This window comes from Lonchura striata, chromosome 5 (assembly GCF_046129695.1).
Source record: "Lonchura striata isolate bLonStr1 chromosome 5, bLonStr1.mat, whole genome shotgun sequence".
NCBI lineage: Eukaryota > Metazoa > Chordata > Aves > Passeriformes > Estrildidae > Lonchura > Lonchura striata.
Window position 1 is genome coordinate 50,659,332 of NC_134607.1, and position 23,682 is coordinate 50,683,013.

At 33.5% G+C, this 23,682-nt stretch overlaps 1 protein-coding gene across 1 annotated transcript in view; it reads left to right on the top strand.

Moving 5' to 3' along the window:
• The window catches only part of LRRIQ1 (leucine rich repeats and IQ motif containing 1), a 102,300-nt gene that overhangs the window by 49,205 nt on the left and 29,413 nt on the right, over positions 1–23,682 (top strand). The window contains exons 19-23 of the mRNA XM_031507743.2: positions 3,250–3,339; positions 4,037–4,161; positions 4,766–4,861; positions 5,198–5,283; positions 14,441–14,542. Of these exons, the coding sequence (XP_031363603.2) occupies positions 3,250–3,339; positions 4,037–4,161; positions 4,766–4,861; positions 5,198–5,283; positions 14,441–14,542 (499 nt within the window). The remainder of the gene's footprint in view (positions 1–3,249; positions 3,340–4,036; positions 4,162–4,765; positions 4,862–5,197; positions 5,284–14,440; positions 14,543–23,682) is intronic.

The window sequence follows — 23,682 nt, forward strand, 5'->3', positions numbered from 1 at the left end:
AAAAATAGAAAAGTCTATGTACGTTTTGTATGTTTGTGAAACTTGAAACTTAAAGTAATTAATACAGACTTTTTGAAACCAATACTGGAAATAAAGTATGGAGGATACAAAAATATAAAAGATGTCTTCAGATACTAATATGTGTTAAATAAACTATGTGTGATTTACACACTTGAGTAAAGCTACATTATTTAGCAAATTACTTAATTTGGCTTTAGAAATAAATACAAGTATAGCACATCTATAACTGTTTGCATAGACCATAGCATCAAAAACTGTCATTTTATTTGCTCTGTAATTAATCTCAGATTGTTTTTCTTTTATCTTAGTGAACAATGTCAGTAGAAACAGATCTAATTTTAAGCCTTGGGTGTTGGTAAATCTGTAATAAACTTTTCATTACGACTGTTTATAGGGAAGGTGTGGGCAGAAATTTGTTCAGCTTAGTCCTGTGAAAATGTCCAAGCAAAAGATAGTGAGAGGGTGTGTTTGAAGATCAATAGTGTTTATTTCTGTGGACAAAACAAATATCATTGTGGTATATTTTTATGATATGCTGTGCATTCAAAGGAGTAAAAGATGTACTTAAATGGTAAATAAGGTGTCTTCTTTTGTTTGTGCATATTATATATTTGATTCATACTTTTGTCTTTTTACTGATAATTCTTTTGAACACACAGGACACTGAATTACCTTTTATAGACTACAAAAGAAATAAAACTATTACTAGTACTAAGTTAATAAATGGCAAACACTGGACTAGGAAAATATTAGTAAGAAAAGTTTAAACATAAATATTAAGAGTATAATTGAGTTATGGTACAACTATAAAACAAAAGGATTCAATCAATGTATTGCTAAGTGATTCTTGTTCCCAAAAATTTGCTACATCTTTGGAATATTATTTCTCAAGAGGAGTTTTGTTTTGCTTTAGTTTTTTGTTTGTTAGTTTGGGGGGGTTGTTTGTTTTGGGGTGGTTTTTTTTGGTTGTTTGTTTGTTTTTATTTTACAAACTATTTCATCAGAGAGGTAAAAATTCAACTAGCCAGCATGGAGGCTTGGCCTCAGATTTTACATTAGAGCTTGAATAATATTCACTGCTACTGGAAGACCTTTAAGTACTGAGGTAAATAATGAACACATCACTGTACACGTGGATTAAGTTGATTGACTTTAAATTGTACAAGTGGAAATCTACTTCTCTCCCACCTGTTGATTCTTTTGCAAACAGAGGAGTAAGGATAATTTCCAAATTTTGCTATTGTCATATACCTATATATACCAGCACTGTTGACTGGATTGTGTGCACAGTCTTCAAAAATAGGTGAAAAATTCTCCTCTGAGAACTTAAAAATATGGTTTGCATAGTGCAATTGAGAAGTAAATTGAAAGAGCACAAGGAGGAATAATATCTGTTTTCTCTGGAAGTTTTCAGTCAGGTGTCATACCTTTTTCATAGCTTTTCCTTTTGACCATTCTGCCCATAGCACTCAGTCAATTGTAAAACATGAATTGTTCTAGCTTTGTCTCTGCTGAGATATGAACTTGTCAGTCTTCTATGTTCAAATAGTACCAGTGTCACATATTTAATTGATCACTTTTGGGATTTGATTTACTACAGTCTGCTCTCTGGAATGGATTTTTTTAAAATGAAAATTGTGTGAATCAGCCATTTAGCGGTTATCAGCAAAGGAGTTATCCCACCACTGAAGAGAGATAAATTAGTGGGTTGTAGATAACTGTAAAAGCTAAGGAGTGTGATACATTTTGTTTTTTGTATGCCTCTGCAGTTTATTTACATAGATTTCTTTACACATACAACTAGCCAAGAGAGGAGGCATGTTAAAATCGATAATGTTATATATTTATCATTAATTGAAATATTGAGGAGGGGAAGAGTGGTTATTTGTTAATAATGAGGGCATAGAATTTTTCCAGATTTATTAAATAAAGGAATTAATCCCAAAACATACTGTAAGCAAATAACAGGAAATTCCAGAAGCAGGGCATCAATCAGATGTAAGAGTTCATCCCTTTTAAGATGTGAAAATAAAATCAGACATTATTTTTCAAAGCTTGATCAGAATGGAAGCAGAAAGATTGATCTTAGACCCACCAAATCCTGTGACCAGTACCTGAACTAACTTTTCAAAATACCTGGAATATGAGATCTTCCAAAGGCCTTGGAAGATCTTGTTCACCAGTCTAAAGCTATACAAAGTCCTGTTTCCACAAACTACACAGTAAGGTGTCCAAACTTAGGATCATTTCTCAGGGCCAGAAATTAGTACAATCTGAAGTATTTTATGAATGGGAGGAAGATAGTCCAGTTTTGTTAGTAGACATTTTCAAAAGAATGAACCCCAGGCTCTTTGCTGTTGAAGTAAGAAGAACCTGAATGGCTGAGCCCTGTAAGTCAAGCCAAATTCTTCAGTGGTATTTACTTACTGTATGGGTGTGATTTAATTCTTTCACTTATCAGAATACATTGAAAAGATGTGGTAAAAAGCCTCAAGGACTTATAAGAAAAACAACTAATATACAGGTTGGGTTTCAAACAAAGTCTAGAGTTTGTTTTTATGAAAGAAAAATGAATTCTATGTTAAAGTGCTAAGGACCCCAATTAGCAACTAATTCTGTCACCCTTCTTTATTCCAACTATTATTTTAGTTTCCCATTTAATCCATTACATCAGAAATAAAACTGTGTAATTGAATCATACAGCATTATATAGAATTTATTTTTAACCCCAAATTTCAATGAAAATTGCTCACTAATTCAGTTCAACAAGTTCTATAAGTTTGACAGAATCAGGGCACCTACACCTGGACATAAAATACTCAGTCAAAAACATCACACAGAGCTCTTCATATTCCTTATGCTTTTAAGTAACTTATGTCTCTATTTTTTCAAAGTTTGGCAGTCATTTATAATAACTTGAGTTTACTAACAATGTTGGCATAAAATTACAGGAATTTGAGAAAGAGGGGTTGCATCTTACGCAAAACCAAAACCCAAAAAGAACCTCCACAACCCACAAATACTGTTGATCTGATTTCTTTAAAATAAAACAGTACAGTACTGCATCTCCAAATGTGCTTTGAGTCTGATTGCTCTGGGTGGCAGTTCTGATATACAACTTGAAAAGATGCACAAAGTATATAAGAGAATTTAAAAGAGGCTTTGCAAGAGTTATCAAAACTAAACTGATTTTATCAGTGCACTATTTGACTTTGCTCATTCATGCAGGCTGCATTAGAGAAGGAATGGCTAACTCTAGATTCCACCCGTTTCCCTTCAAAAACACTCCTGCTCTCAAACCAGCTGCACTGGCCAAAGGTAACATGTCACAGAAACAACTTAGTCTTCAGTCTTTATTCATTCTTTAAAGAAATGCTATTCTGAGGTGATTAATATGACAATTTAGTGACTTAAAAACACAATTACTTTTAGAAGTCTCAGACTTCCTCCTGATGTCCAGATGCAATTTTTCTTTTAGATTTTCTTTCATTTGCTTATTTTTTCTTTATTTTGGATTTATTTCAACACTTTACTTCACAGTAGCAGAAAAAAAAGATGATGTGCTTCATCTGCACATTTGGCAATGGATTAAAAATTGCTAGTTGACAAACTACTTTAAAAATACTAAGATCTGCATTATATGACAACAGCTGAATGTTTTCAGAACAGCTAAAGGTCATTGAACTGTAATGTCTGCTAGATAAACCTTGAAGTTTTGGCTTTTTGTTTTTGCAGGGTTTTGTATTCTTATTACAAGCATAGTATTACTAATGTTTTGTTTCCTACATTTAAGAGAAAAGAGTCTTATAAATGTACAATTTATTATATTTGGGGATGTGAAGTGTAACTAAAGTCAACTTTTTGTCCTATTCAGTTAGTTGAAAGTAATGTCTGTAATGGGCATATCACCATTAAGAATCCTTTCAGTTATAGTGATAAACTCTGCAAACCCTGGTGCACATTTTAAACTCAAACTTATGGGGATAATCAGTTGCATTCCTTTTCCTTCTCTTAGAAGTTTTCTAGGCCTTCAGATTCCAGTGGACATTTAAATAGTTTGCCATTAGCACCACAAGAAGTTTGGCAGTGTGCTAACAGACCACATTCATACTCAGCAGGAAAAATCGATTTTCATAGCAGGTAAGTTAAATTATATTATTTTAAACTGAATTTAAGTCATTTGAATTTGAGAAAAATAAAAAGGATAAGAAGAACCTATTTTCAGATGCTTTTACTACTTCTGGTTAATGTGATATTACTGGGGTTAAAATGTATTTACTTTCTAAAACCAAATATATTAAATTCAGTTGTTATTTTTCATTCACAACTGTAATTAGGAATATAAGAATATATATGTGTAGTTTTATTTATCTAGGTTTGACTATAAATCATAAAACTTCTATTTTTTCATATCTGTTATGAAATAGATGTTGAAATAGAGATTTTTAAGACTAGATAAAGATTAAAAGGGATTTGTTTAACAGCTGCATTCTGTGAAAGGACTGAAATATTCCTCAAGTAATTGAAATGTAAACATTTCAAATTGATGGCAGACTTTTATTACTCTCCAAGATAAAACCTTCATGGAGTATTAAAATAGATTTTCTTTTTTTTATCATTTCTTCAAAAGTGCCTTTAAAAGGCACAAACAAGTTGCAGAGTAACAAAGGCTGCAAAATAGGGTAACCCCAGACCTTTTCTTATTTACTTACCTTTCAGTATTGCTCTTACACTTTGTTTCCAGGCCAGGGAAGGAAACAATGTTACAGCTTTCTAACTGGAAAGAAAAAAAGGAGTTTTTATTTATGTCTGAAAAAGAAGAGAAAATAGCAGAAGAATGGTATGTTCAGCTTTTATTTACACAGTGAATTCTAAAAATAGGTATAGTATAGTTGGCTGTTGCTTACTTTTTTAAAGTTCCACTTTTGAAGAACCTCTGTTTTCTACCAAAGTAAAAATTATTGTAATTATTTTTGTAAGTGTCTGGGAAACTATCTTAATAGGTTGCAATAATGTAATGTTAAGAATTGCAGCTATCTCTGTAACTCAGAAAGATTCACACTAAGGATCAGTACTACACACCAGTATTGTTTTTGAAAAATGTATTATACAATAATATGCAGCTGGTGTAACATAATACATGTGAAATATTTAGTGAGTCATTTTCTTCCCTTAGGGGTTTTAAGGATATTTCTACTGCACAGCTAGTGCTGAAGAGGGCCCATAAAATGAAACCTAAAAAGTACAGTAATAAAAGTTTAGGTAAGTCAACAGTTAAAATAATGCTTATATCGATGTAATTTTTCCTTTCTTAAAATAGTATTTCTCTTTAAAAACTTTGTACAACATTAAACATTAATTTGAATAAAGGTGGAGTGTGATTCAGTAAAAACAACTCAGTTTAAATCAACATATTTCAATTTTAAAAACCATTCTACTGGATTTTGAAGTTGAATATTTGACAGCTATGAAAAGCAGAAATTTTATTTCCTCCTGTTCATGTATCTCTTTTTCTAGATGTGGAATTTGTATTTCTGCATTTTGTGTTTCTTGTATTTTCTTCTTGAGAAAATCTTAGGTTAAAAATTTTGACTTACGCAAGAACTATTTATGAAAACAACAGTGTGAAATATTTGAAAGTACATCATTCCATTTTTAAAATTACATATTTACTGTGCAAATAGATAAAGCTTATCCAATTTCTCATCCAGTTGTGTTCTTGTTCTTCTCAGATACTTCTAATGTCAATGAACCTTCCTTAGAAGTTGTTAACATGATATGCTAATAGAAAGGTTGCTGGAATATATTAATAAATGTATTAGTAAAATAATGATAGTACAAGAAACATTTAAACATGTAAGACCCTAGTTGATAATAGGACCCAATATTAAATGGTCTTTAGAAAGTGCACCCTTATTTACTTATATTTTGTATCACAAGCTACACTCTTCTGTATAACTTTGCAAAACTCTTCTGTATTAAGTGTTGAACATATTCAAAGATGTTTTGCTCTTCAAAGGGAAAAAACCCAATCTACACAAATATCTAAGCAAAGATTTTTTCTGTAAATTTTTTTCTGTGTTAAATGCCATAACTATGACTAAGACTAAATATGATAAAAATTATTTATAGTTAAAAAATAATAAAAGGGGTAAGCAACAAAAAGACATGTAATCAGCAAATCATGCTTTGTGGAAATGATAGTATATGGATAAGAAGTTAAAGTTAATATTTTAAAATCTGCATAGCTTTCCATAGTGCCCTACCATGTTACTGCATATAAAAAAATAAAGTAATAAGTATCTGGTGTGCAGCTGAGTTTTTAAATATATATTCCAATTTTTGGCCTCTATAATTTTTAAAAGAATAAAACTTATTAGTTTATATCTTCTTTTCTCCATTTGCTGTCTGTCTTATATTAGTAATTAATTCAGTCCTAGATGTCTGATTGAGCATATCAAATTTGCTGTCCTGTTTTTGTTGTAGTTCTAATGGATTTCTTGGGTATGTTTATGTTCACTTTGTTCAGATTATTCAATATGATGTATAGGTGTTGAGCTTTTTAATGTAGTGCTTGGAATATTCTCAAAGTACATTGCTAGTTTTTGAAAAAATTGAAAAACCTTTTGCACAATGTTTTTATAGTTTCAAATTTTCTCCTCTTGACACTACCTCATATAGATTTTTGTTGTCTTTCTGACTGTTACATCAAGCACAAAAATAACCTGTGTATATAATTTGCCTGTATGGGTTTCTCTGTCAGTCATTGAAATCACAAGGGTTTTTTCAGATGAAGAGAAAGCATAGTTTCCAGTACCAAAAAAATGTGACTAAAAATATTTCACTTCATCCCTTTTCAGTGAAAAGATTATCAAACTAACTATTCTTTCTCATACAGCACACTGACAGTCAGTCCTTCCTTGGTCTGTAAGGAAATTATTAATGGAAATTGATAATGGAAATTATAAATCAAAACAAGTATTTTTATATTTAATTGATCTTAAAGCTCTGATCTCATACCAAAAAACAAAAATTATCCTGATCAAATATTCTCCATGTGAAAAGAATCTCCACATATATAATTTTGTTTTCCATCAGGTATATCCTCTAAAAGAGATGAGAGTAAATCAGGGTCTTTTTGAGGGTCTGGTAGGAGAGAAGGACTTTTCAGCATTTAAATTAGAGTGGACACACCTTATCCTGAGGCTAGCCAGCTCCAGATCAGGAAACTGTAATCAGACCCATTAGGCTGCGAGTAACCTTTCCTAGTTCTCTGTGTGGTACAGCTCATGCTAGATTACTTTTAGCAATTTCAGTGTAACTGGGGAGTGAGACTTCACACTCTGAGGCTATTGCTTTGAGTTTAACCCTACTGAAGCAGCAATTGCAAGAGAGATTTTATTCTTTCTAATATTCAAAAGCAGATTCAAATTCATTTGGATAAGTAGATGTTAGCACTGTCTTTTAATGCTCCCATAAAAGTTGCCATCCTATTGCCTTCATCTCCACTGAAATGAGGTTCATTTATCTCGTACTTAGTGATATGCATATGGAAAGTTGTAGAATTTAGTTTTAGCAAACTGTTTCTATTCTTTCTTTTGGATTTCCAGGTCTTCAGTGTTATAATTGCAACTGTTTCCTTTTTAGCTTTCTAATTGAAAGTAGCTGAAGGATGATAACTACAAGAAAATAATTCTGTGTGTGATAAGCATTCATACCCACTAGAATGTAAGCAACCAGCAGCCACTTAGAAGTGGGAATTATGAGGTATAAATAAGAAATTTTCAATGTTATACCTACTTACACATCTGACTTGGAAGTAAAACTTCAACCTTTGAGAGAATGCAAAGCAAGAACTCTAAAGATTCAAGATACAAATAAATTATAAGCTCTTCACATTAAACCTGTAGCTTTTATGTTGAGATTGCAATATGATCCCAAACATCTTTTATATTTTTTGTAAAGATCTCATTACTTGCAGGTAATGATAAGGTATTGATGGATCCCCTTGGAACAAACTAGCCGTCAGAGTATGTTTTCTGTTTCCATATGCTGTCAAAGTCCTTTACCTTAGTTAGAGCTGAGATTCACAAATGCAAAGTGTTAAACCAGCTTGCATTCAGAGAGTTATACAGTTGCTTTTTAATATTTTCAAGACATCTGCTGGGTTGGAAACCTGGACTGGATAGCCCTGAATATCTTTGATCCACAGTATAGGTGTGGAAATTTATTCCCTTTTATTTTCCAGATAAAACATTTGTCTTCTACTAGTGCAACAGTGATGGTATACATTTGATAATTATAGAAGTCCACATCTGAGTTAGTCATCTGCATTGTTTTATGAAATGAAATTTTCTCTTAAAATATAATTCGAAAACAGGCTACTTGTATCCCACTGTAAAAGCACTTATAGTTCTCCATTGCCTAGATGCAAAAGCTAGACTGAATTGCTGAAGTACAAAGTTAAACTCTAGATATGTAGAAGTAACTGAGAAGTGTCTTAGCTCATATGTCTGGCCACATATCTTCTCAGTAAAGAAAAAGGTATGGAAAATACTAGCAAGTGCACTGAATTTGTATTGTATTTCAAGGGAGAGAGAGCTTAAAGTAGCATAGCCTTTGATAGGGAGTGATTCAGGCAAGGCTTATATTGCAGAAGACAGTCCCACCAACTAATGACCTTAAGGCCTGTATGCCCTAATCCACTGCTGTTATGTATGCTTCCATATGTAGTTAAAGTTAAAGGCCTGCATTTTACTGATATGAAATGTATGCTGTGTCTGCTTCAACTATTTTTACTATGCATTAAGATAATATAAAAAGTATGGGCAAGAAACCAGAAATTTGAAGCCAAGTAAAACTGGCATAATATCAGAAATATTCCTGTTAACCTGGGTGCATAATATTCTACAGAAATTCTAATTCAAAATCTAAATACAGCAGACAGTATTGCACCTCATGGTGCTTAAGTGGATGTGACTCATAACAATATTAGCTTCCTAAAGATGTATTGGCACAACAGTACCAAATTACTTGCTTAACTTGGAATTTCCCTCATCCTGTGGATTTTATATTAGCATCTCAGTTAACCTCTTTTTCTTTTAAGACAGCTGAAAGCTTGTCTCTCCTACACTGGTGCATTACTTTTTGCTTAAAGTTTTCCTCTCCAAAAAAAAAGTTCTCTTATCAGTGGATCAGGTCCAGCCAGCATGGGTTTAGAAAAAGCAGCTCCTGCTTCAGCCAGCCTGATCTTATTTTATGACCAGGTGACTCTCTGCTGGATGAGGAAAAGGTTGTGGATGTTGTCTACCTGGATTTCAGTGAAGCATTCTCCTGGAGAAGCTAGCTTGAACAGGTGCACTTTTTGCTGGATTAAAAACTGGCTGGATGGCCAGGCGCACAGAGTGGTAGCGAATGGTGCTCCATCCAGTTGGCAACTGGTTGCTAGGGGAATTCCCTCAGTACTGGGGCTGGACCTCTTCAATATCTTAATTGATGATCATGGGTAGGGACAGGGGAGCAGAATCAAAGGCAGCCTCAGTAAATTTGCAGATGACACTAAGTTGATCTGCTGGAGGGCAGAAAGGCTCTGCAGAGGAAGCTGGACATGGTGAATTGATGGACCAAGGCCAATTGCATGAGGTTCTACAAGAGGAAGTGCTGGGTCTTGCCGCTGGATCACGAGAACTCCAGGCAGCACTACAGGTTTAGGAGACAGTGACTGTAGAGCAACCCAAAGGAAAAGGACCTGGGGATGCTGGTTGACAGCAGCTGAACATGAGCCAGCATGTGCCCAGGTGGCCAAGAAGCTCAATGGCATCCTGGCCTGGATCAGCAATAATGTGACCAGCAGGACCAGGGCAGGGATTGTGTCCTTGTACTTGGCACTGGTGAGGACCCACCTTGAGTCCTGTGTCCAGTTCTGGGCCATTCACTGCGAGATATTGAGGTGCTGGGGAATGCCCAGAGAAGGGCAACAAGGCTGGGGAAGGGTCTGGAGCACAAGTCCTATGAGGAGTGGCTGAGGGAGCTGGGGTTGTTTAGCCTGGAAGGGAGGAACCTTAGGGGAGACTTAATTGCTCAGTTATGCTCAGGCATAACTGCTTGAAAGGTGGCTGTAGCCAGGTGGGGGCTGGTCTCTTCTCCCAGGCAACCAGCATCAGAACAGTAGGAAATGGCCTCAAGCAGTGCCAGAGAAGATTCAGGAAGATTGTTTTTTTCCCTGAAAGTTTAATTAAGCATTGGAACAGGCTGCCCAGGGAGTGGCAGAGTCACCATCCCTGGAAGGAAATGACTGGATATGGCACTTAGTGGTGTGCTTTAGTTGGCATGGTGGTGTTTAGTCAAACATACTTAATGATCTTGAAGGTCTTTTCCAACCTTAATGGTTCTATGATTCTATGGTAATTCTTGATGCCACATAGGTAGGAAAAAAAAGATAGAAAAGGTAAAAAGCAGCTGAAGTGGACCTTGATCACTAGAACCAGGATACAGTGATAAAGATATTTCATAGAGGTCAGCAAATATTTTTAGTTGAAGTTTAGAATTTTAGACAGCAAATCAATTCTAGTTAAAAAATGAAAGAAAAAACAGTAAAAAACTCAACCCACCTTCCTCAAATACACAACTCCAAAACAGATAATCCATCTTAACAAGTCAGAATGAAAATTCGTGCCATATTATTATTCCTTATTACACATTACATGAATGACCATTGATGTTTTCTTAGTAACAGAAAAAAAGCTTCTTTGGTTGTGATTGTCAATTCTGGATAGAAGTGTCTTCTAGTAACTCCAGCCATGGATGAGCTGGAGTTCTATTTGCTATACCATTTATGAAACAAAATCTGGTCTTTCTTCCAAGTGAATTTACATTGTAGATAAGAATCTGTTGCTGTGTACAACTTTGACTTATCATCTCTTTAAAGTTGTTGCATTATATTTATGTTTTCCTAATTACAGGTATTGCACAACAAAAATGCATGGTAAATATTTTAATTTTTCAGTTTCAGATATTAACAAGAAGTTTAGGAACATGGTGCCAGATCAGGCAGTAACTAATCCTTCCATATTATTTCCATAAGATATCTTGTGTTTGTCCAACTTAACTTCTATATTTTGAGGCAGCCAAGGAATGTACATTAAATTACCTCCCTGGTTTCTAGATTGAGAGCACAGATCATCATCTGATAAACCACATTTAAATGAGTATGCCTGAATCCAGGAAGATATTTCTATGATTTTGAACTATTGGACTCTTTCACAGTTCTCTGTGTGAAATCTAAAACATTTGATTGCTCATCATCAAAGCATACATGCAGTTCATTATCCTAGCTCACTCAGAGACTGAAAAGCCACTAGTATTATGAAGTAATCTATGTAATATTGCTTACATTTGGGACTAAATAAAGAAAAGGACTCATTTTTAATAACAGAAGAGCTGTAGGCAGTGGTTGAGGTGATCCAGGTAGGTACAAATTCAAGTAGTCTGGCACTGGGTTAAATCCATGTGGATTCTTTAAGTTATTTTGCAAAGATTCAAAGATGAATCTTCTGATGGAAATCTCTTAGAACAGTTTCCATTATTTGCCCTTCTTCCCAGTTCACAGAAGACTTTGCTGGTGCTATTCTTGTGCAAAAATAAACATTTGAGAAATCTAACTTGGGACTAATAACTCTGAGTGACTTCACCAAAAATCTTTAGTATAGTTTAACTTTGGGCTTGGTGTTTTCATAGAATTGGATGGGAGGTTGGATAAGAGAAGATTATATTTTTAAAACATTTTGGAGCAATGCCAATAGACATATATAGGAAAAAAATATATTATTTCAGGAATTATTTTAAATTAATCAAAATTACTTTGGAAATTTTTGACTGCATTTGGTCTTAAGGGGTTTTATTTGATTTTGTCACTTCGTCTTTGATTGTTAATTGAAGAAAGACACTCATTTTTGTAACTAGTATAAAGCTGGAAGAAGTCTTTTTTGTCAACACTGTATGCTAGATGTTGGAAAAATTGCAATTAGAAAAATAGTATTTTTACATTTTCATTCATGTGCAGGACTTGTATGGCCATGTATCTTATAATTATAGAACAGACAATAATAATTCATGCTTAAAATATTTTTTATAACTTCTATTATCTAAAATTTCAAAGAGAACATTTAAAGTATATTGTAATACAATTTCAAGGTATTTTAATCACAAGTCTTACTGTGATCCCAAAATTTTGCTACCCTGATGAACACTAGTCTGATACAATTTTTTTTTTTAGTTGGATGGCTACTTTATCCATTTATACAGAGTGAAAGAATCTACAAACCTGGCAATACAGTTTGTGAATAAAATTACCTGATTATCAGAATCATTCTAATAATCCACCTTTGAAACTAATGGAGCTAATTGTTATTTATTTTGTTTCTTAGATGGTTTCATTGAATTTAGCTAGTAAAAGTGAGTTAAAATTACTCTAAATATGACATCCTCTGGGTAATCTGAAAGCTTTAAACATCCTACAACTAAATGAGAGAGGCTCTTTAGCCAAATTGAGATAGCAAATTGTAAGGTATCACTGATTCTGCCTTGTGAAGACATGACCTAATTTAGTCCCTCCTCACATGCCACCATTTCTTCATTAGTCAAGTTTGCTGCTTTGTGAAGGGTTAGTACCATTAAGAACATTCTGTCAACCACATGCTGCTGCAGTGTGGACTGACCAAGTATACTTTAACATCTTGACGTGTTTTGCCAATGCATTATCTCTTAGAGTGCCACACCCCATTAGGAATCTTCTCCAGGTTTACCATTGATCTTCCCATTCTCTGGGAAAAAGCTGAGGTCTTGGGATCCTTTTATCTTACTTTAATTTGTAGTTGAAGTAACTACTACAGCTGTAGGGAGCTAGTCAAAACCAACTTTACAAATGGTTGTTAAAATTCCCACCTTCTTCATTCATAAGAAGTTGCCCTCCATCTTAATAGGATATTCTGGTCATTCAGAAATAAGAAAACTGACAAAAAAGCTATTTACTCTGCTGCAGTATTGTCATGGTCTTATAAACCTCTCAATAAACATTAATGAGATCATGTAACAGACTTAAAATTAAGCACAAGACATAAATAGTAATTCCAACGTATTATGTCTGAATCCTCTTTGAGTCTTTCCATAACCTGTTTTTCTGTTCTATCTGTTCTGGCAGTGTCTCACATATTAATTTTTGCTACACACACATTCTTTGAGAAAATTTAGATCCTTCCCTTGCCATTTCTACTTTTTTGATAAACCCCATTGCTTTTTTTATCCTTGTTACTAATTCTGCCCTTTTCAGACAGTTTTTAGTCATCTTTGTAGACAAGCTTATTCTGCCTCATGGTTTCTCATATATTCCTGAGAGTGGGTATATCTGTTTGGGCTACTGTGTTTTAAACATATTTCTTGTATCTTTTCTTTGGCATTCTATTAGTCATATTACCTTGCTCGATGACATATCTACAAAACTCTCTATACTTTGCTCATCATTGTGTATCTGCTATTGTAGCTACATTTTTTCAGTCCCTATTTTTTTTTTTAGTATTATCACTGGTTGATTCTGCATTGTGCCTACAATTTTCACATTCTTTCTAATGCACTGTTTCCCTTAAACTCTGCCTTTCCTCCTGTGCCAAGCAAAAAATTCATCCTTCAAATTGTAAATAACGTGAAAATCACTTCTCCTGACTTGCGTGCTTTTTGCATCAGTGTAACATCAGTTAATTAAACTCTTTTTCTTTTTTTTTTGCCAGTCTAGGAACATGTCTTATATAGATTTATATACAATGATCTGCTCATCTGTACCACTTTGCAAACTTTTAAAAGTAACAGTTAAGAAACAGTCAAGATTTCATTCTTCAGCATATAGGCTTCTGGGGTATTTTTTAATTTCAATTTTTTAACTTTAATTAAGATGGAAGATGGAGGAAGACTAGCTTATTATCTAAAAGTGTAGCCTCAAAAATAAACTGTGTTCTTTTAACATTTTTAGGTGTAAAGGTCTTAATTTAAACTGTTGAATAATTATGACCCAAAGCTTTTAGAAACACTGCTTGATATGTACCCTGTTAATATTTCTGCTTCAAATTCAAGGTTAAAATCCAGATTTTTAAAAAATATTTCCTGCAAATACATGCTTCAGAGTTTATTTTTAATTTGTAGATGAGTGAGCTGAAAGATCAACAGTGTTAAAATTGCAAAACAATGACTTTGATTCTCAGTTGCATGTGTATTTATATGGCTTTATTTTAGAAAGTGTAATCTTTTGTGAATATAAAACCTACTTTTATAAGGTATTTTCATTTATTAAGTGGCTAAAAGGTGAAAAGCTGCTTGAAGGAATGAGTGAGCCAGGTCTGACCTTTGATTTTAACTTGTTCTTGTCATCTAGACCCAGCTGTGCGCCTGGCGTTGTTCAAAAACAATGAAAATAAACATCTCTCTATGAAACCACCAGGGAAGACACAGCATATAAATGCTGGATACTTTGAAGGTATGAACAAGTATTTCATTTTATGCATATAAGCATATATATTTTGCAATGTCTTTTAAACAGGCTTACTCAAAATATAAAACACTATGTGCAAATAGAAAAAGGCAGAAGTTTAAGGAACTTAGCTGTTTCTCAAGTCACAGCAGTGAAACATTTCAATTTCAATTCATTGCAGAGAGCAAGAGGTGCCCCTAGAGCTTAATTCATAGGAAAATTGAATCTAACTTATTTATTTATTGTTTTATTATTAAATCTTCATAATTAAAATGTCAAAGCCTGTCAGAGAGATATAAAATACAAACTACTAGAATAAAACTTCATAAATGAAACATCACTTCAAATTCTTCATTAAATTGCCACCTTTTCCGAAGCTAGACATTAACTCCTAAAAATCCTTAATATGTTTTTTGGAAAGTACTTTCATGAATATTCCCCAGATAGTCACCATTTGACAGAAGGCAAGGAAAAAAATTCAGCATGTAAATATTGGATTCTTTTTCATAAATATTTCACAAATATTTAAACACTGGTGTAGCTCTTTTACTGTTGAAATTCATGTTAAACAGTCATTGGTTTCTGTACAATTAAAATAAAGCCAAGTCTCTTTAAAATGCCCTTGTTGTAAGAAGATAATAATCTCCATTTTATATTGTTTTGATTCTTTTTGCAACTCAGGAGTGTACTCAGAAAGTTCTCATCTCAATGTTTTTATCTTTTTCAAAGACATAGTCATATGCTATTGGATCAATTCCCAGTTTCACAAAGTAAAATTACAAATTACACTATATTAGCATTCACTGTATGAGGATAAAAATTAGAACGTGCCTGAGACAGGTGTGAAATAAATTGGAGTCTACATGAATTGCAGTTTAGTCAATTAACTTAGCTGTGTGGAAGCCTAGATTTGCCTCACATTCATGAGTCCATGCTCAAATTTATTTGGAAACAGTTCTTGGTGAATTCCAAAGAGGAAATATTTTTGCACTATTATTTGCCTTGGATCCGAGCATGAATTTACCTTGACTATAGAAAGTCTGTATGCACTGCACCTGACTGAGCATTCCCCAGTATCTCATATATACTTCTGTGGCATATGCTTATATACATCAGAATGCATCATATGCTGAGGAAACAGGACAGGCAGGCTGCCTGTGAAAAAGTGAATGTTCAATAGAAACAATTGTAGGAATGCTCAAAACCAGGCCAGAGATAAGCCTGAATACAAGTTCAGTACCCTAAAGTCAGTGTAGGTTTAGGTTAGCTTTCCTGACACCAGTTTATTTGCTCCTGCCTGAAAACATTTCCCTTTGTTTTGAAAAGCCGATGTACGCGTTCTAAATATTACTGCAGTTACTTTTTGAATTTATGGAGAGAAGGTACCAAGGCAGATTGGATATCAAAAGGCAAGCATAGTGTTGGTGCTCTTAATTATCTTTCATTTCAAGGACCATTTTACTCCTCTAGCAGGCTAATAAACAGAAACTTTTTTTCACCACTCATGCCTGCTCACATGCAGTCTGCTGAGCCTTCAAGAAGACAAGCAATACTTTTCTGCTTGGCCAGAACAGAAATTTGTCCTTCTGCCAGAGTTATTGCTACTTCAGACATTATGTACAGAAAATTCTAGGTTGTGAATTAGAGAGTACAACACAGAGCATTTATTTATATGTATGTGACATATCATCAGACAGATATAGGAGTTTCTAAATTTAGAATTAGTAACACTTTGCACGTGCATGATAACTTCACAGAGTTGTGCTATCAGAGATGTCTTCTCTTGCTTCCCATTTCCCCTCTTACCTTTTAAGCATTTCTTCCTCTTTTGCCTGCAATAGATCTCTTTGGGTCTGTTCTGTCATTGGAGGTCTTTCTGTAACCAGAAGGTGGAATGTTTTCAGTCTGTATCCATAAATCTTGTGGTCATTGTATTTTAATTCAATAGAACCCACACCTGTCCTTTGTGTGGTGGAAATAAACTTCTTCCATTCAAAACCTTTTACTTTCACAGACTCATAGGAGTCCTTGGGTAGAAAATTTGAACTCCAAATCATCTTCTTCATAAAAAAACTAAGTTAAGAAAAAAGCACATTCTATATATTCCCTCTTTATTTCTTTAAATTGGGAAATGGAGGGGAGAAGTCAATATCAACAGCAAAACAGCAAGTACACACGTGTTATCTGTTAAATAATAGAATCACTACTTTTGAAAGGGGATGCCCTAGGAAGTGAAACAATTAGAACAGTTTTAGATTTTCAAACTGGAACACATCATGGTAATGAATATTTAAGAAATCTAGTTAAAATGAATGATGAATGTCTTTTGTCTTCATTGTGGTTTTGTGTGTAAGACTACAAAGAAGACCAAACTAATAAAAGCATAAGAGATACAAAAATAGTGAAAAGAAATGAGGTTAATATCTGATGCTTTTGTTTTCCTGAGATTATTGTTCTGTCATAATTTTCCTTCACATTTTCCTGCTTTGATAAGCTGATACGCAGTATGCTGTGCATAACTTTAATCCCATAGGATAATGCACACACCTCTAAGTTGACATACATGTTTTTGGAAAATACATTTTCAAAATTTGAGTTATTTATTCATAATTATTCAAAAATTATTTTAAAAAAATATTAAATTTTGGATGAATCGTCATGCTTTGCTCACTGATGCTAGACAAATCCCCACCAGGAACCATTATTTCACATTTGAATCACAGTAGCACACAGAATTTAGGCAGAAATAAACCCCTTTGCAATGCAAACACCATGCTAATAGCACAAGGAAATATTATTCTCACAGAGAAGAGTTTACCATTTAAAAATACAGGCAGCATGTGGAGGCAGAAACCATGGGAATGCAATTCAGTGCATTACTGTATGTGTCAACATATCTGTGTCTGTATGTGTCAATGTATTTACATACAGTACATGTGTCTATACTCACACAAATATATAAGCATATACCAGGAGTGTAATTAGGCATAATAATTCAATAAATGTAGCACTTATGACTTTTTATTTGTGTATTTTAGAAGGAAAGTAAATTATGAACAATTACTCTTTGGTGTAATTCCTAGTATCAACATGCATTTTGAAATCCTAACACTTTCTGTCAGACACAGTTTCAGTTTATTTAAAATTAATTTAATGCATGTAGTCATTGCATTATAGATACATTAAAACTATTAGTTAAATAAAAAAAATTTTGTGACATTAACTTGAGTAGGTTGAAAGTGAGCCATAGAATATGAAAGTATAAATATGTATTTACTGTTTCTCATAACAAATTATACCCTGTTCAAAAACCTGAAGACAGATGAAAGCCTGACTTGATGTACTCCTGATGATTTGCTGGACATTTCCTGGGACTGTGTTTATTACACTGCTTTCTTTGGTGAGATAAAGTTATGCTTCAGTCATGGTTGTTGAGTTTCATTTAGTTTCAGGTAGCTGACAAACAAAATATGCCTTCTTTAGTGAATATTCTTGTTCAATAAATGTTCTTGGAGATATATTTGTTGTTTGTAGATGGTGACATTTCAAAGCTCTCAAAATTTTGGAAACTTTATAAGGCACACAGATAATTGTCATAATTTCCTATTTTGCATCAAAGCATATTTTTTAGAAAGCTTTATGACTACTTGTCCTCTTTTTGTCTGGAGGCTATTTCAGTTCTTAATTTAATGTAAAATAGTCTTGACTGTTTTGGGTAAAGTACATCAGGAACTGAAGGAAAAATCTATCCTTGACTCCTCTTGGGAAGTTCCAATTAGTCCTGGCTGAACGTGTAACAGAGCATCTCTGCCATCTGTGGGTCTGTAATTACAGGATCTGTAATTTCATTTACATAGAGGAAGGATACTTTTCTAGCCAACAGTGTGAATACTTAGTCCCAGTACAGTGGCTGGGAACTGAAGAATGAGCCTTAAGGCCAAGCACATTTTTTTGCTACAAGCTTTGCAAACAGTATGTGTCTTTTGGGGTCCTCTTTAATCCAGTTTCCTCAACGGTTTTGGTGGGTTATCCAAATAATTTTTGTTCAGGGGAATGGGAAGCTGAATTCAAATCTGTGGAGCAAGTTGGAAGAATGCACGAGATCAGATGAAAATCCATTTAAACTATCCAAGTATTATTTGGATATGATTTACTTTATTTCACGTCATTTCATAGATTGTGCTCTATTTAATTTTGTAGGTTAGGTGATTTATTGGCATATATACTATATTTATTTTTAGTCATATCCATATCCATCTGTGACACATCCATACCATACACTTCAAAGTGGAAGCAGTGCAATGTGGCTTCACCTAAAAATGTGAACAATGATTTATGCCTGGAGGTTTAACTGTATTAAAAATGCACCAGGCTGTGTTGACGAGATATGTTTGCTGTAGTTTCGGAACCTGTAATTCTACTTGGCAGTACTGTATTTCCTGTCATTTTAGGCTCATGGTGTCCAAGGAAAATGTAATGGGTATAGTGTTAAGACCAGTTTCACCAATACAAATTTGATAAGGATAGATTATGCTTTCTCAGGTGACTTTTAATTATGGCAATATTTATTTATTTCTGTTGAAATTGTCAGTAGAAATAACATATATTTTTCAAGAATAAGAAATAAAGTGAGCTTGTAATTATGTCATATGATTTAAAGATAAATATCAAGGAATCCACTTAGTCATCTGTTTTCTAGCTTTATAATAGCTCCTAATTGTGAAACTCCTTATAGTCTCAAGCAAAAATTATTGGAAAACATTCTTATAGATTATTATTGCTAGTCATAATTTAAAGTGCAAATGTGAGACTTTGGAAAGTTGGAATTTAATGTTTTCTATTAGTTAATTCTGTGAGTTAATGAAAATATTGTTGCACTTGATCAGTGCAACAATAGTTTCTTAAATTTTCTGTATTATAAAATATGAATACATTTTAAAAAACCTGTGTATGACATTTAATATATTTTGTATTGATTCAAATCACTGATGCTTGATAAATCAATCTACATGACAGTTAAGAGAAGGTACTGAGGCTGGAATGCTAGTATTCATCTTTATATGGGCTTTAAATGTTCTGTTGTTTATTATTTAAGAGCATGTAAAAACACATTATAAGTGAATATTTGTGTTAGTTGTTTTCATCTTTTAGAAATCAGCTCTTTTTAATGGAGAAATATTAATGGCATCAATTCCCAGGCATCATAGTGTTTGTAAACATCCATTTCTGAAGTAAGTTGCCTTTTATTGATCTGTTATCCCAAAAGGATTAATAACCACATCTGAAATCTGGCCTCGCTGCAATTCTATGAGTTGAATTGCCATGTTTACAGTAAACTGTAACTGGTACATATCTCCCAGGCTCTAAATTTGTATGCCACATTAGGGAAGCAGTTTCTAATCCATATAGCACTGACAAAAATGACAAAATAATGCATTTTCAGAGAATGTAAGATCTGTCCTGAAATGTAATGAAAATGTGTTACAGAAACTTGCAGTGCAGAAGGGGTTGTATCTTTTGAAATCATAATTCTATGGCTTTGTTTCTTATTATTTAGTTTGAGCGCACACAACAGAACTCTTGCGTTGAAATATTTTCTCATTTTAAGGAATTAATGGCTCTCCACCAGCCCTTCAACATGTAAAATGAGTAGGTTACTTGTGTCCAGTACATCCAAAAAGAGCCAGGATAAAATAAACATAAGGAGTTGGATATCTTGGAAAAAATCTGTCATGGGTTTGGGTTAATCATCTCCAGAAGAAATTCAACTTGATGCCTGAAATGTAAGACTTCTTGGAGAAAGCAGTAAAGCCTGAGGCAGTGTTGATCTGAAGGAGTGCTCTCCATGGGTCAGAGCTGCTCTGCTGGCAGAGTGCAAACCCAGTTCACAACAGCGGTACGCTGCAAACTTGTAAAGGACTGCAGGGGCCTTACAGTGCACGCACTCAAGCTTCGGTTACATAGTTCTACTGGTCCAGTTTCTTATTATAAAATAAAACTGAAAAATAAAATCTGTGCCTAATTTTCTAGCCTCCTGTCTGTCAATGATAGTGTAGGATTTTTTCAGTATTCATGGAATGAAGTAATCCTGAAATTATGTTTAAAAATTAATATGTAAAACATAATTTATGTTGGTTTATGCAGTGCACTTCAGTGTCTGAGTATTTATAAATTATCTAGACATATGAAATTTTTATTCATATTATTATATTCTTGCTTTCCACTTTCAATTAAAAAAAAAAAAAAACCAAAAACAACCAAAAAAAAAACCAACAACAAAAAAAAACCAAACCACTTATTTTTGCCTGAAGTTCCTGGACAGGAGGTACTTACCATAGATGCATACCAGCTAAGATGATGAATTCCTATTGTGGTTCTAGTCTTCAGGGTTCTTGTATGCGTATATTCAAGGTTTCTGACCACATATTTCACCTGCCTGTGTTCTTTCTCTTTGCTCCTGACTCTGCTGTTTTGCAGACTGTTGTAATTTGTGGTAGCATGAGGATTTTATTAGTGTATCAGATATGAATGTGGTCTTTAACCTAGAGAGTGTTTGTTTGTTCCAATAAACTTCCAAAACTAGGATTTTGTACAGTGCATAGGTGGTTACCTGTGCTTTCATAACATATTAATTTACCTGTTTTTATTAACCTTAAAGGAACTGAACACAAGAAAAGAAAAATCTTACTGTTCTTTTGCTAATAACTATCCAGTGATGACTTCAGTAGGAGAGATTTCACTCAAAATGTCATCAGTGGTTGATAACTACTTTTTATCATTGTTAAATAAGATGATACAATAGTTCAGATAGTTTTATTTGCATTCTTTTCAATTTTGCCTTTCTTTTTTCTCCTCTTCTTGATATTTTATGTCAAAAATTTTTGTAGTGTGATATCTGCATCTCAGCCAGTGTAAATGTAAGCAAGTTGATTCCTCATTCAGATCCACAGCTTTTAATACTGCATAAGGCAATCATTTTGGATGAATAGATCCCTGAGTACCGAAGCATTTCAAATCCTTTTTCATTTGACCATTCAGTGACCTGATAACTATTTCCTGTCCCTAAGTAAGGTCATGACCCAGGTCTTAGAGTGCAAAAGACAGATAATTTTAGCAACAAGTTAAATCCAAATGGATTTGGTTGGAGGGGGTAAGGGAGAATAGGTTTGGTTAATTTCCTTTAAAATAAAGTGTTGCAAAACTTGTATTTAGCATGTCCTGTTAAAAGTAATTATTGAATTTGCTGCTGTTGTGTTTGGATGCCTGGGGACTGCAGTCAATATTGGGGTGGTTTGTTTATTTGCTTTGCTTTCACTGGACAGTACCCAATACATTTTTTTTACACTTCAAAAAGCAATTGCTAATGAAGAGGTCATTAAAAGTGCATATTCAGATACATTCAAAATGCTTTCCAAAATGAGTGTTTCAAGCACTAAAATCATATTACTATGCAAATGGTTTTTAAACATGGACCATGGAATCTATGTCAGTAAAAGTGTCACAAATGTTACATTGCACAAATCTTCCTCTTGCAAAAGAATTTCCATTTGGTATGATGATATGAATAAGAAATAAAATGTAGCCTTAGAAATATTTTATAGGTACAAATCTTGTTTCAATTGGAATCTATGGCACATTTTAAATCCCAATTAAAGGAATGTTTTGTGTAGCTATATGTTTTAATAATGGCATTATTCTAAGAACTTTCAGAGGTGAAGTAAAGGAAAGCTTTCACACCAGAGCTTTTAATTAATTTGAAAATATAATTTATTAAATTTTGCTTTAAAGAAATTTCTTTTTTCTCTATTCTGTAATGGGAACTATGGTGTTGTGTAGAATTAGTATTATCAATAAGGTCAGAAATCTACAGCATGCCAAAGAGGCCATTTTCACAAGTTTAATATTAAACACACATTGAATTATCTTTCTGTTTTTATAACTAATAATGTTGTTGTTCAGATATATTTTTAAGCAAAATATCAACACAACACTAAAATTGAAATAGAGGAATTTAAAATTTTATGCTGTTCAATACTAACTCAGAGCAAAGTTCTATAGCTTTTATAGATTTAATATAATCCAGAATTGAATGTGCAGTGAACCTACCTAATTTTACAAGGAATTCCTAGTAACTCAAGTACTTTAATGAAAATGTACAATTATGCAATGATACCTATGCAACTTTTTTGGTGTGTTTTTTTGGTAATGTAAATTTTCCTACTTCATAACTTTGCAGTTCAACTCTCATCAAAACATGTTAGCAGTTTCTGGAAAATCATAGGCTTGTGCTAGTTTGATGTATGCATCGCAGATATTTTATCTGGCTTGCGAATATAAAAAAGGTAGAAATACTGAATTTTGCAGTTACATATTTTTTCTCATATTGGTAAGAAAGTCTGCACAAGAAAATATTTTTGAATACAATTTTGTTTACATGACATTCTAGAATTGTTCTCTCTTTTCAGATTTGTTATCAGGTTCCCAATCCATCATGGTTGTAACTTCATAAATTAGCACATTTATAGAATGTTGTAGATAACGAGTCCAGATAATGAGATAAAGAAATCCAAGTACCCAGACAAAAGAACTTCATTTCTGTAATCATCATTAAACAAGTACATTATGAATAACTGTATTTTTAATGGTTGCTAAATGCACACTGAGCATTAGGCTTACTAAGACCCTGACTGTGGAAAGAAATTTCTCTGAAACACATGCATGCTTTTTTATTTCCTGATAAGAAGCAAGCTCAGCAGTTTTCACTTTATGAAGAAACGGGTGATATCTCTTATGAAAGATAGAATGTAACTTTTAAAAAGGAGGAGTTTAAACTCTACTGTGTATTTTTAAGTTAAATTTTCTGAGTATTTGCTTTAGTACCTGATGTATATTTTGTAATTGAGAAATTAGCAGTGAATGTAAAAAGAAAGGAAGCTATGTGCCAGTAAGCCAGAAAGTTCTGATTTAACCTATCACTGACCTGGCTTTGTTTGTTCAGATGACAGTTCTAAAAGTGTGCAGAGAATATTCCCTTTTAATACAGTTATTTGCCGCAAGCCGTGACCTCACTGCCTGTCGGGGAGCAGGTCTGAATTGGCCCTTTCTCTGATATCGTGACATTGCTTCTGTTGCCTCGATTGTGACCT